Here is a 14,680-nt window from a genome sequence, read left to right on the forward strand (position 1 = left end):
GATGTATGACTGCTGGGCCCTAAGTTGTGAACGTTCAAATTATTTGGTGCATTCCATGAAAATCCTAATATATGCCTTCTCGTATACTTTTTCCTTAAAATTTTTTACTTAAAATAATTCCGTTCGGGAGAGCTTTTTATTGGCATAAAAGAGTCCTCTTATGGCCTTGTCGGGCATCAATGGGAGAAGACACCCTTGGTCCCCTGAAGGCTAGATGCCCCAGTGTAGGGGAATTCAAGGTTGGGGAGGCAGGAGTGGGTGGGTGGGTAGGGGCACACCCTCATAGAAGCAAGAAGAGGGGTTATGGAATAGGGGGTTTCTGGGTGGAGGAAATTGGGAAAGGAGATAACATTTGAAATATAAATAAATATCCAATAAAAAAAAGAAAAAGAAAAAAAGAGTCCTCTTGGTGGGGTGGAGGTAACCAGTGGTAAAGGACTATATTCCCAGCACTAGGGGTGGGGGTGGGGTATGGGAAACTTTCGGGATAGCATTTGAAATGTAAATAAAGAAAATAATAATAAAAAAAAAAGAAAAAAAAGAAAAAAAGAGTCCTCTTGGTGGGGTGGAGGTAACCAGTGGTAAAGGACTATATTCCCAGCACTAGGGGTGGGGGTGGGGTGGGGTGCAGGACCCTTACCTTTAGGTTGAAGCTATCCTGGACTAAACAGCAAATTTCAGGCTAGTTAGTGGTACCCAGAGATATGGAAAGACCCCGCCCCAGCCTTTGTTAGGCAGAAGGTAGAAGTGGGCAGTGGAGGTGTGGAGTCTCATTCTTGGGGGCGGGGACTCCTGTACCCAAGAATGACATGCTGCTTGCCAACTGCTAGGATTACAGTCACCACTACAATCTTAAGAGATTCGCTCACATGCTCCAATGCTTCTATCTGTGTGTCTCACTGGATTTTTCTCAAAGAGTACAAGTATGGAGGAATATCCCCGCACTCGACTCTGAGCTGGTATTTAGCACTCGTGTCTTTGACGCGTATACCTTTTCAATATCCGGAAGGGCTTTCCAAAGGGAGATGCTCAAGGATGCAAACAAACGTCCTTTATTTTAGGTAGGTGAGCCGAAAGAGACTGGGCAATCGCTTGACAGAACATTATGAATTCCTTCTTTCACTCCTTAATCCGTTAGGGAACACTCCCCTCGGCCACGCACATAGACCCGAAGGCCCAGAGGGAACCGTTTTAGCAGCCTGTCGCCAGAACTGAATCTCAAGGTTAGGGTAAATGATCCCTCCTGGTCTCCTCCAAATACCCTGCTGCTGACCTTACCTTCGTTTTAGGCTTTGGGGGTGGGGGTGGGGTAACTGCAAACGAACTGCGGGAACCCCAGAAAGCTAGCTTTTATAGGCTTTCGATAAATGAACTAGCAATTACCACTTGTAGGTGTTGATTTTTGGATACTAAAATAATCTTTTCTGAAGAGCCATGGGGCTGGGGGCAAGTGAGTGAGAGACCATTTCGATTGCGATAACTGGGCAAAATACATACATACATACATACATACATACATACATACATACATGCATACATACATATCAATGTTTTCTAGCCTTTGCCCACTGTGGGTTATTTATTATACCCCTGGCCCCCCACACCCTCACCACAATGTCAGCGCAAGCCTTCACGCGTTGTGGGCCACTTAGTAGCCCGGAACCTCGAGTGCAGTTCCTAAGGCTGCGCGCACAGGGAAGCTTCTGGGTGCTGCACCACCGTACGCGGTGCCCTTCAGCCCGGAGCGCTGAGGAGGACGGTAGCTCGGTCACGGCGTTTGGAGTCGTTGTTTTTCCTAAAGTTGGAGTCGAGGTCAAACCTCTCGTGGAACCCGCGTCAATATGATGAACGGCCGGCCGGGCCATGAGCCCTTAAAATTCCTGCCGGACGAGGCCCGGAGCCTGCCCCCGCCCAAGCTGAACGACCCGCGGCTCGTCTACATCGGCTTCCTGGGCTACTGCTCCGGCCTGATGGACAACATGCTGCGGATGCGGCCGGTGTTGCGAGCAGGTGAGGGCTGCGGGGCTCTCCCGCCCGGACGAGGAGCTGCAGGGTTGCCCGCCGAGGTCAGCCTCCGGGATCCGTGCTCTTCGAGGCCTTCCTGCCTAGCTGGGGGCGGCTGGCTTGCCCAGGGCGTGCACCCCGTCTCGGGTTCTCAGCGCCGAGAGTCGCCACATTAGGGAAAACCAAGTGCAGCGCATCGGGGTCTTCTAAACCCCACAGTGAAGTCAGTGAAGGACTCAAGAGGGGCTCCTCGCAGTTCGCGCTATACTTCGTGCTAAACGGTCGCCCAGCCCATTTCTCTCAGACCTGAGAAAGTGTTGTACTGACGAGGGCACGGGACCTGAGCAGAGTTAAAGCAGCTTGCCCACGGGCTGGTTAAAGACCGGAGCTTGTGTTAGTGTGTGTTTAGAACCAGAGCTTCTCAGAGTTGGAGTGCATAGAAAGATATACTGTTAAAATACTGGTTTGATTCATAAGGTCTGGAGAGAGGACTATTTTGGACAAACTCCAGACGCTACTACTGCCCTTATTCTGGAATAGGAGATTATCAATACACTAGCAAGCTGTATGCTGTAGTATGTCACTGACTTCTGGTCACGATTGAGAATAGCTGACAAAGTAGCTGTGCTAAGAACTGTAGAATTCCAAAGATACAGGTAGAAGCAGACTAACTGACTTTGTTAGAGTTCTTCTTTGTGTGTGTGTGTGGGGAGGGCGGGGTAGAGGGGAGATAACAACCTGAGGGAATTAGTTCTCTCTCCCAACACCACGTGAGCCCTGGGGATTGAACTCCCCAAGTCAGACTTGGTGGCAAATGTCTTTATCATCTCACTAGATGTGAACTTAACTTTGAATATCAGGCAAGAATTAAAAGAACTTCGTAGGTCTGGGGGGTGGGGTGGGGCGCAAGCTTTCTGAAAGTGGGTGCATTTGATTATTTAGTTGCAAGATTAGGGTGATAGGGCCGCAGAGGTTATCAGATGATGGCAGTTTATTCTCTGGGTGGGGAAGACATTAAAACTTTTAAGAACTGAGGAAGTTCAGTGGTTAGGTTCAGGTTTGTCAGCAATCTAAACCATCTGTTGGAGCTAAGGACCACAGTACAAGAAAGCTAATGAAATGATTCCAGTCGGGCTGGTGAGATGGCTCAGTGGGTAAGAGCACCCGACTGCTCTTCCGAAGGTCTGGAGTTCAAATCCCAGCAACCACATGGTGGCTCATAACCATCCGTAATGAGATCTGATGCCCTCTTCTGGAGTGTCTGAAGACAGCTACTTACATATAATAAATAAATCTTAAAATAATAATAAAAGTAAATAAATAAAAAAAAAGAAATGGTTCCAGTCACTAGGACTCATCCCAGCTAGTCATCTGTGTTAGACATGAAGGTCAGCATCCATGAAATCCTAGGGTCACTGGTCCCCAAATACTATTGGAAGCCAATATCTTGGAAATTTTCTCTCTCTCTCTCTCTCTCTCTCTCTCTCTCTCTCTCTCTCTCTCTCTCTGTGTGTGTGTGTGTGTGTGTGCACACACTCACACACATGTGCGCGTGTATGTCTGGTCATGCCCAAGTTTGTTGCTTGGGAACTACATGGTTTTATTTCATTGTTTCCTGCCTGTGTCACTTTGGCAAGCCATGTGGTTAATCTGCCGGTCTCCTCATCTACCAAGTGAGAATCTTTGTGTATTTGTTGTGACAGTTCAGTGAGTTCTATGGATAAGGTACATAACACACAAAAGGTGCAGAGTGAGAAGGAACTGACTGAACTTTCCTCTGCCAGACATTGGGTGTACATGCTGAGTATAGGGAGAACTGACCTTTAGAAGCAAGTCAGCCAGAAATACAAATAAATGTGCTGCTGGTCTGGCAGTAGTAGTTGCATGCTTTGATAGAGATGGCATGATGACACTTTGAGAGGGTGAAAGAGGTACAAATGTGAGGAAGAATGTTCTACAGGAAGTACAGACGGGCTGCAATGTGGACTGTGCCATTTAGTACCACCTTATTGCTTCCAGGGGCTGGAGAAGGGCATATGCTTTGTGCCTGGCATGGTGGTGCACGCCTGTAATCCTAGCACTAGGGAGGCAGAGGCAGGCAGATCTCTTCTCGTTTGTTTTGCCTGGTCTACAGTGTGAGTTCCAGGCCAGCCAGGTTATACAGTTAGTGAGACCCTTTCTCCACAAAAAAGAAGAGTGTATGCTATGGGGTTTGATGCTATGTCTCCCCGACTAGTGATTTAATTCCAAGGAAACTAGCTATTTCTGTAAGAAGTGAAGTAATGTTTAGACAGCAGTCAGGATGAGAGGTCAGAATTTCTTGATCATCCTTATTGCTTTGGGCATAGCCGTGCTGGAGCCTGTTTTCCTCTACAGTGTTTCCTGAGCACATACTGTGTTGGTCTAACTCAGTATTCTTAAACCTTCTCTACTCACAGCATATTTCTGTCAATAAGTTTTTAAGTAACCCCCAGTATATAGGAGTTTTTTGTTGTTTTGTTTGTTTGTATTTTGTTTGTATTTGAGACAAAAATCTTAATATGTAGACTAGGCTGATGTGGAACTCAGAGGAATCCATCTGCCTCTGCCTCCCAAGTGTTGGAATTAAACTTGGTTACCACTATGGCTGGTTATATTTTAAATAGAGATATAAATCAAACATTTACTGAAAGTGAATCATAATCATAATGGAGTTTATTTTGAAACAGTTTTGTTGTTTTTTTTTTTTTTTTAAGTCAGTCGTAACAGTTTTCCGCATTAGTTGGATTTCTCATCACTGTGATAGGATATCTGGCTAAAGCTGCCAAAGGAAACAAAAGGATTTCTTTAAGGGACTTGGAAGAAAATGTAGCAGCTGGGCCTAGTGGCTCATACCTTCAATCCTTGCATTCTGGAGACAAGACAGGCCAGAGTTTGAGGCCAGCCTGGGCTACATAGTGAGTTCCAGGACTACAAGATGATACCTTGTCTAGGAAAAAAAGAAAGAGGAAGTGCCATGGGCAGACTCAGGAGTCCTTGCCAGTGACAAACAGATAAAAACACAAGAGAGTGCTGAATCTGAATGTAATCTTTCAAAGCAATCATTAGACTTATATAGTCATTACAGAAGAAAACATGGAAGTTAGGTGACACATCAGCCAAGACACATTGAGGTCGTCATCTGATGCATAATGACTCTTTACGCAAGACAGAGAAATGCATACATAAAGACTGGCAGGAACCAGACAGTGGTTACAACTGAGATAAAAAGGGGCCCCATCCTAAGTCAACTATCCTAGGAGCCAGCTGTGAGGATTTTGCACCCTAGTCACAATTCTAGTCTATTGTATAACCCACCACCAGGGGTCCCTTAGTAAGCACCTAATTATGCTATTCCTCTGGGCCTTGTAAAAACTTGCACAAGGGGAGTTCTGCTCTTGCTAACCTTTTCATGAATAATACAGTACTCTAGTTCCTCCTTAAACCACAACCCACCTTCTTCCTAGACCATTGTAAATTCCTGCATATGGGAGTAACTAAGCTGTAATTCTAAGTATCCGTGGGGAACCTCCAGGAGACCAGTGTCCGTGAAATTTTTTTGCCCCAGGACTGAGATCAAGCTTTTGGACTTGTTACGTAGACTGTACTGGGGTGGGTGTGGCAAGGAAGAAGAAGAGGAGAAGAGGAAGAAGAAGAAAGGGGAGGAGGGGTAGTCACCCTACCCGGGGCTGCTCACATCTGAACAGATCAGGAAACATAGATAGGACAGGACTTGGGGTCAGGTTATAAGACCTCTGGCCCTCAAAACCAGTGACCCAGGTAGAGCCAACCTCCTAAAGCTCTACAGCTCCCAAAATAGTGCCGCCAACTGGGTACCAAGTGCTGGGGAGGGCATCTCACATGTAAACCACGATGCACAGTAACAAGTGTGACCCATGCTTCTTGGAGACTTGAGGGAGTGGCAGAGGAAGTGAATGGTGGGTTTTGGATGTAGCCTTGGAGAATACTTAGCATTCTGCAGAGAGTAATGGAATATTTTGGCAGTGATGTAAATTTATACCAATCTTTTTTAAGTTTGTAGAAAATACTAAATAGAATGTCTTGTTATTCTATTCCCTGTCATCTGTGTTTTAAAACCCTGGCTGACAACTCCTTCAAGTTGGTTGGTTATAAAGTCTAAAATTAAATGTTTGTTGATTTTTAGTGTGACATTGCTAATGCACTGCATGTAAATGGCATAATGGCTTCCATGTTTAGGTTCATCAAATAAAGGAAAGAAAGGGAAAGTGGTTGTGGAGGAAACACACAGAGAGAAGGAAGCTGAGGGAACGGGAACCTGGAGAACGGCCAAGCCGTGCCTTTAGAGTGTGGGGACCGGCCTCATCATGTGTGTCTTCTGCTGAGACGCAGGGATCACGGTAGAGCCTGGTCTTTGTGTAGTTCGGTGGCTCAGTGGAGGGCACGGGACACTGCTCAGAGAACCAGTTTGGGGAATTAGTGGCTGCAGCTCCAGACTGAAGAATGTCGTGTAGGGATAGAGAGATGGCTCAGTGGTTTGATTTCCAGTATTCACTGATGGCTCACAAATGCCTGTAGCTTGAGTTCCAGAGGGTCCAACGGGGAGTTGGGCCTGTACAGACTTTTACATGTGGTGCACATAAGTATATACTTCACTTTTACATACACATAAAATAAAAATAAATATTTTTAAAAGAATATCTTATTTTTATTGCTTTTCACATTTTTCATACCACCTTTATATACATTTTATCTTGGTTTGTATAATACTAGAATGAGAAAGATTGAGTAGGTATGTTGTTGTTGTTGTTTGTTTGAGACAGGGTTTCTCTGTGTAGCTCTGGCTGTCCTGGAACTTGGTCTGTAGACCAGGGTGGCCTTGAACTCACAGAGACCCACCTGCCTCTGACTCCCAAGTTCTGGTGTTTGCCACCATGAATACCCATCATGTATTTTCTGTTTTTAGAGATAGTAAATTTACTTGCCCAAAGGCATTCATTAATTTAATGTACATTAGGTGTTAAAAACTGATTGGTATAGCCAGATGAATTAGCTGTTGCTTGCCCTGATGGTAGAGACAGGAACAAATTATGGTACAACTTATAAAGGAAATGAGTTCACCCTGTGAACTCCACAAACTAGGAAACCATTGTAGAGGTATTGATATCGGAAGCTATAGCATGACGGTGCAGTTGTTGGGCACAGCAGTAACCAGTGTGTTGGTGGGTTTTTGTCTTAAAAACTGTTTTATTAGGTTTTTACTATGTCTACCTCCTTCCAACCCTTATTGTATCCTAATCCCTTCCCTATAGACCTCTATAGACTACTTCATGCTGGTTATGGACATGGGATTCCCTGGGGCAAGTCCAGTTTCTGCTGTCAGGATATCCAGCAGTCCAGCAACCTGGCAGTCCATCAGTAGCAAGTGCAGCAGCAGGAGGGAGCAGCAGCTGCCACAGACCCTTTGGGGCTCTTGCATTATACCCTCTCCAGAGTCCCCAGAATTAAAACTATCTGCAGCTATCAAAAATCATGCCCCGCCCCGCCTCCCCCCCCCCCCCAAGCACAAGGCAGTCATAGTTAACGGCTGTGGACAATCTGAAGCGGCCCCATATCCCACACCTGGGGTTAAAACAAAAACATAACTCAAGGTTTTTAAGAAACCACAATTCTCACCACACTGGTACATGGTATTTCACAGAGAACGTTAGGGTGAGGGATAATGGGTGAGCGGAAAGCCGGATCAGAGCGGGTGGCTCTGGCCTGGAAGGGGAACGCTCGTGAGGGAGAAGCTGGAACTCGGGGTCTGAGTGTGGGAAAGGCTGTAAAATGAAAGTCTGCTCAACTCTGTGGTGAACAGCACTGCTCCTCTCTAAGATGGAGAAAGGTGCGGAGAGGCAAGACCTGAAGTGCAGGTTCCAGCCTAGGCTCTGTGGACCTGGGGGAGGGGAGGGGAGGGGGGTCCTTTGGGGGGGGTAAAGAACATTAGCAAGAATACCAGAAGAAGCCAAGATGTAACATAAACGTAATTCTCCATGCACTTTGACTGATGGTTTGCTTTGGGTTTTGTAATTCCAGGTCTGCATCGCCAGCTTCTGTTCGTTACGTCCTTTTTCTTTGCTGGATATTTTTATTTAAAACGTCAAAACTATTTGTATGCTGTGAAGGACCATGACATGTTTGGTTATATAAAATTACATCCAGAAGATTTTCCTGAAAAAGGTATCTCATGTTAATTGAAAATGAAAAACCGCCTGTTTACTGTGTCTCTTTTTCCCTGGGTGATGCTGTCCGCATGGCTCAGGTGCTGGCTGTTTGTGTGGACTTGAACATGAATGGCCCCATCCTCAGACCTGGTCACATTCCAAGGCCCTGCCTCATCCCACCGTAGCGATGAGCCAGCATGGATTAGGGGAGAAGGGCATTCAGCAGGTCTCCATCAGTAAGATGGGTCCTGTGGGCCTTTCCCCTTCAGCATAGCTTATTTATTTACTTATCATCATCATCATCATCGTTGTTCTTATTATTTTATGTGTATGGATGTGTACCTGCATGTGCATCTGTATACAGTGTATATGCTTGAAGAGGCCAGGAGAGAATGTCGTATCCCTTGGGAGTGGAGTCACAGATGGTTGTGAGCAGCCACAGACTCTGTAAGAGCAGAACTCCTGACCCTACGCTTTATTTGTTTACGTTTTGAATGCTGAAGCCTAAGCCCAGGGCTCAGACACTCAGGACATGTTCTGCTCCCGAGCCACATCCCTAGCCCAAGAAATAGAATTGTTAAAGTATAACTTTAAAATGAATATTTTATGATTCTTTCACAGAGAAGAAAACTTATGCTGAAATTCTTGAGCCATTCCATCCAGTGCGTTGAAGTTTTCAAAAGGCTTGTTCCTGTTCCTCTTCACCAGAACCTGAATATTTTCTGAGTTTTATGGGATATCTTTCTGTGACAGTGAAGTTTAGGTTAATATGTTAACACTGTTATTAAAATGGTTATTATGAGCCCTCTGTTCCTTTCCTGGTTCTGCTTATTTTAATTGTGTGTGTACACATGGGTGCGAGCACGTATGCAGGTTTGTGCAGATTTGTACACTTGAGTATCCAAGAAAGCCAGAAAAGAATATCAGATGCCCTTGGAGTTTCTTGGCGGGTGTGAGCTGCCCAGTGTGTGTGCTTGGAACTGAACCCCAGTCCTTGTAAGAGCAGTATTGTGGGGCCGTGGACCTTGCCGCCAGACAGAAGAACTGATAAGGTGGCAGCAAGTTCAGGACCCTGGTAATACTCATAAATGAAAACAGCAGGAGTTCAGACTAGCTCCCAACCAGGTCCCTGTCCTGGAACACATGACCACAACACCTTACTAAGAGGACCATGGCAACTGGTACTGTAGCATAGAGTGTATAGTTCTCCATGCTAATGAGGCATCTAGATAGGCCTTGAGTGTTTAGCCATGAGCTTCTCTTCCTGGGCATCCCCTCCTGCAAAAGGTGTTTAATCTCCAGTTCACAATGTGTAAGTTTTATGCATCCTCACTGCCATGAGTAAAGAGTAAAGAGACAAGCAAGGACTGTCCAAGGACCACGGGTGGGTGGGAGGGACAAGCAAGGACTGTCCAAGGACCGCGGGGTGGGAGCGAGGGAGGGAGGGAGGGTTGCCTTTGCTGTTCCCAGCTCCTCCAGACCCCCAGTGGTGGCTGGGCACACAGGAGTTTGAGAATCACAGCCTCCATCCCAGCCCCTGCTGCTTCTCACCAGGAGAAACTTAGACTGCGTTTCACCTCCCCTGAGCAGTGTGTTGGTGACACACTCCAGCAGCAAGGAAGAGACACAGCCTAGTGCCCCTGTGATTTGCCTCCCTAATCAGTGTATAGGTGGCATTGCAACAGCCCAGCAGTGAGGCAGAAACTCAGACCCACAGTATATACTCTTTAAATTTTATTTTATGTATATGACTGCTCTCCAGGTATACCTGAATTTCATAAGAAGACATCAGATCACATTATAGATGGTTGTGAGTCGCCATGTGGTTCAGAAGAGGACATCAGATCACATTACAGATGCTTTTGAGCCACCATGTGGTTGCTAGAAATTCAACTTGGGTCCTCTGGAAGAGCAGCAAGTGCTTTTAACCACTAAGCCATCCCTCTAGTAAGGCTCCTTTAAAAAAAAATTTTTTTTTAATGTATTTAGCTGAGTGTGGTAGTGTACACCTTTAGTCCTAGCACTGGGGAGACACAGGCAGGTGGATCTCAATGAGTTTTCCACCAGCCTGGAAACTTACTCTACATAGTAAGTTCAAGGCAAGCCAGGATTTTACATAGTGAGGTGCCATTTCAAAAAACAAACAAATTGATTGATTGATTGATTGATTGATTAGTTCATTGGAGCTAGGTTTCCTCTAACCTAGTTAGTCTTGAACTGATCCTCATGCCCCTATCTCCTGAGTTTGGAGACTTCAGCTGTATACTACCATACTCAATTTGAGACAGAATTTTGCTGTGTAGCTCAGGCTTGCCTAAACCCAGCAATTCTATGTCAGTCTCCCAAGTGCTAGAATTATAGGTGTGTGCCAGCACTAAACCTGACTTCCGAACCCTTGGGGCTCTTTTTTGTTTTGTTTTGTTTTTTGTTTTTTGTTTTTTTTCGAGACAAGGTTTCTCTGTATAGCCCTGGCTGTCCTGGAACTCACTTTGTAGACCAGGCTGGCCTCGAACTCAGAAATCCGCCTGCCTCTGCCTCCCGAGTGCTGGGATTAAAGGCGTGCGCCACCACACCCGGCTTCTTGTTTTGTTTTTTAATTTTCATTTTTCTTTTCTCATACAATACTTCCTGAGCACAGCTTTCTCACTTCTCCTAGTTACCCCAACCTCCTTTCTCCCCTAGATCCACCTCGCTCCTGTCTACCCCCAGTGACGTGCAGGCCTCCTAGGGACATCAACTGGAGAAGTCACAAGAAGACCAGGCACAAACCCTCACATCAAGGCTGGACAAGGCAGCCAAGAAGGAGGAGAAGGGTCTGAAAAGCAGGCAAAAAAGAGTCAGAGACACCCTTACTCCCACAGCTAGGAGTCTCCCCAAAACAATAAGCCTCAACCATGACATACAAGCAGAGGACCTCGTGCAGACCCATACACACTCTGTGATGATGCTAATTCAGTCTCTGAGCCTCTACGAGCCCTGCTTAGTTGATCCTGTAGGCCATGTTCTCCCAGGGTCCTTGGCCCCTCTGGCTCCCACAATTCCTCTTCCTCTCTTTGAATTCTTTTCTTATTTTATTTTATTTTTTTTAAGAAAACTGGTTCATTACAAAAAAAAAAAAAATCATCCGTGGTGGTGGTGGGCGTGGTGGCGCATGCCTTTAATCCCAGCACTTGGGAGGCAGAGGCAGGCAAATTTCTGAGTTCGAGGCCAGCCTGATCTACAGAGTGAGTTCCAGGACAGCCAGGGCTACACAGAGAAACCCTGTCTCAAAAAACTAAAACAAACAAAACAAAAAAAAAAATCATTTTAGCCAGGTATGGTAGTATACACCTTTAATACACATGCATGTATATGTGTGTGTGTGTGTGTGTGTGTGTGTGTGTGCATATGTCAAGCCGTGTGTGACCCTCAGGACATTTTGTGGGCGTCAGTTTTCTCCCTCCATTGACTCCGGTCCTCAGGCCTGTTGCCTTTACCCACAGAATCACCCCTTGGCCCTTTATTCACCCATTTTTAAGACATTTGAAAGGTGGATTTTACATTTATTATGTGTGCATGTGGAGGTCAAAAAAGGACTTGCAGGAATACACTCACCTATTCCGTGGGTCCTAGGGATCAAACTCAGGTTTCCGGCTTGGCAGCAAATTCCTTTAACCCCAGCCGTCTTATAAGCCCATTTGGAAGACTTTTTTTAAAAACTCATTTAGTTTTTTACTTCATGTGTTTGCTTGTTTTGTCTGCAGTGAGTAGGTGCCTTCATCAGCCAGCGAAGGGTGCTTGAGCCCCCTCAACCAGTGTTCTTGACAGCTGTGAGCTGCCATGTGGGTGCTGGGAACTGAACCCTGGTTCTCTGGAACAGCAGCCAGTGCTTTTCAGAGCTAAGCCATCTCTCTAGTCACCTTCTCCACTTGAAATAGTTTAATTTAGAGACGATGGATGTAGTTCAGTAGAGTAGTTTTCTAGCAGCCACAGGCCCTGGTTCCACTCTTAGCAATACAAAAAGTAAAGTAGAGAAGCGAGTATGTGCTCAGATCTATCTGCCTTACTGCTGATGAAGTATGGGGAGGATTGTTTCTCATGAGGCAGTCTCTGGTCCAGGATGGTTTTGAATTCAGTGTGTAGTCAAAGATAACCTTAAATTTCTGCCCCTCTTGCCTCTGCCTTCCCAGTGTGGGGGGTTATGAGTGTGCCATTGTGGTGATCTGAAGGTGTTTGGTCCAGGGAGTGGCACAGTTAGTAGGTGTGGCCTTGTTGCAGGAAGTGTCATTGTGAGAGGGTGGACACTGAGATCTTCCTCCTAGCTGCTTAGATGACAGTCTCCTGTTTGTCTCCTGTTGCTTTGGAAGAGGTAGAACTCTCAGCCCCTCCAGTGCCACGGCTGCCTGGACACTGCCGTGCTTTCTGCCATGATGATAATGGACTAGCCGGGCGTGGACTGACGCCTAGAAGCATTCACCAGCCACAGTGCAATGTTTTCCTTTATAAAAGTTGCCTTGGTTATGGTGTCTCCGTACAGCAGTGGAAACCCTAACTAAGACAGCCACACAGGGCCCATTTTATATAGTTTTGGGGGCTGAAGTCAGAGCCCCATGCTTGCTGGGCAAGAACTCCACCAACTGCAGCTATATCTGAAGCCCAGTGTTGATAAAGTTTTATTAGAAGGCAACCATGTTTATTTGCTGATGGTTGTGGCTGCTTTAATGCTACAACTGAGCCTGCACCAGCACTCCCCTGCTCCTTCTCTGGGCAAGGAAGGTACAGGCCAGGTTGTGAAGGGCTTGTGCCATGCAAAGAAATTTCAACTTGATCCCAATGAGTCCTGGGAGTTACTAGAGGAGTGTTTTATTTGGTTTGGGTTTGGGTTTTAATGACTCCAGTCCTGTGTACTTGATCTCCTGCCTCAGTTTGTCCAAGCACTGGGATTAAGACTCTTAGCTCACCAAAGGGTTTTATTTCATTTTGTATTTAGGGTGTGCACACTCCATAAGTGGAGGACAACTTGTGGAAGATGGTTTTCTCTCCTGTATGAGTCCTGGGGACCAAGCTCAGCTCTTCAGGCTTAGTGGCAAGCCCTCGCTCACTACCATCCTGTCAGGCCCCTCAAATGTTTTTAATGAGAAGTGGTTTGTATTGCTGAGCTCTTTCTGTAATAGTACAGAGTGGGGTTTGGGAAGATTCAACAGGATTGGTAGTTTGGCTTTCTACCTGGGTGAATCATGCTGGGAAAATGCCTCAGTGGCTACCATGGTCTGCAAAACACCACTGCTAGGAGACTAGACCTGGCAAGCAGGACTGTTTGTTGTAACAGTTCTCATCATGGCACAGCTTGGAAATCACAGAGATCCACCTGTCTACTTTCAGGGAGACAATTCTTTGCAGCTCATCAAATCCAAAGGCTGGCCAAACCCTTGCTCCTTTACAGGCCTCGATACAGTCAGACTAGGTTGCCGAGGTGAATCAAATTGGTAGGTACTTCATTTCAAATTGGGTGACAGTTTGTTTCTAGGGAAAATTAGATGAATACAGTCTCCACAAGTCGACTTGTGGAAGTTATATTAGAGAAAGTACTGTATAGGGGTTGCCTAGAAGACACCTAGAGGCCCTGGGTACCACTAAGATGAGCAAGTAAGTGGTGGAGAGATTGAAGAGAAAGAGAGGCATATGATGTGGGCACAATGAAGACAGAATTGGAGACTCGAGGGTGGTGAGGAAGAGCCTGATGTGAATAGCCTGTGATTCCACCTGAGGCTATGCTGGGGTTCTGGCCTGCGCTGTCACTGAGGGCCACAGCTGGGTCTGTGGCCCTGCAATAGCAGGGGTCTATTAACCCTAAAGGCCATTAGGATGTCTCTTGTCTGGGTTGCCACCTGGGACCACAGTGATAGCTGAGGACTGTGCAGAGCTGGCCCTGCTCCTCACCTAGGCAGTATGGAAGAGCTGTCTCCCCCCCCCCCATGGCAGAAGAGCTGTCTCTGGCCCTCACCACCTGCAGTACTCAGGAGTGTGAGCAGCACAGGTGTCACAGTGTGGGAGAGCTGTTGAGCTGACCAGCTCGGCTACCACCAGATCCAGAGCTTGGAGCTGGCCCACCCCAATGTCTACCCCATCTATGAACTGCTAGAGTGAGTGAAGGGGCTGGTCCCACAAAACTTAAAGCTCTAAGATCCCCACAAGACAGGGCATGGGCAGGATCCAGTATTGATAGTATAGCAGAAGCCAGAGGCCTCAAACCTGACCAATGACTCACTGCAATGAACATGTGCAAGAAAAGCTGTTTGGGTAAAAGGGTGTACCGTGTGACACACCACAGCTTCTACAGTGAGATTGTGTTTGTTTTCTTTTGTGGAGGAGGTTGCAAGGGCAGAGGGCAGATAAGGAGGGATAGGGAGATGAGTGGGATTGGGGGGGGGCATGATGTGAAATTCATGAAGAATCAATAAAAAGTGAAAAAATAAAAATAAAAGACCAGCATG

At 46.3% G+C, this 14,680-nt stretch overlaps 1 protein-coding gene across 1 annotated transcript; it reads left to right on the plus strand.

Annotated features, from left to right (window-relative positions):
• The first annotated feature begins 1,658 nt into the window (after positions 1-1,658).
• Ndufc2 (NADH:ubiquinone oxidoreductase subunit C2) lies at positions 1,659-9,009 on the plus strand. Its single transcript, XM_021213633.2, has 3 exons — positions 1,659-2,010; positions 8,080-8,223; positions 8,829-9,009. The coding sequence occupies exons 1-3, from the start codon at positions 1,842-1,844 to the stop codon at positions 8,876-8,878; spliced, it is 363 nt and encodes a 120-aa protein (XP_021069292.1). The 5' UTR covers positions 1,659-1,841; the 3' UTR covers positions 8,879-9,009.
• Positions 9,010-14,680: the final 5,671 nt, after the last annotated feature.

Source organism: Mus pahari, chromosome 1 (genome assembly GCF_900095145.1).
Source record: "Mus pahari chromosome 1, PAHARI_EIJ_v1.1, whole genome shotgun sequence".
Lineage (NCBI taxonomy): Eukaryota > Metazoa > Chordata > Mammalia > Rodentia > Muridae > Mus > Mus pahari.

Coding starts and splice junctions, on each gene's coding strand:
- Ndufc2 (XM_021213633.2), top strand. CDS start 1,842: ATGATGAACGGCCGGCCGGGCCATGAGCCCTTAAAATTCCTGCCGGAC. Junction 2,011..8,079: donor GCGGCCGGTGTTGCGAGCAG/GTGAGGGCTGCG, acceptor TTGTAATTCCAG/GTCTGCATCGCCAGCTTCTG. Junction 8,224..8,828: donor AGAAGATTTTCCTGAAAAAG/GTATCTCATGTT, acceptor ATTCTTTCACAG/AGAAGAAAACTTATGCTGAA.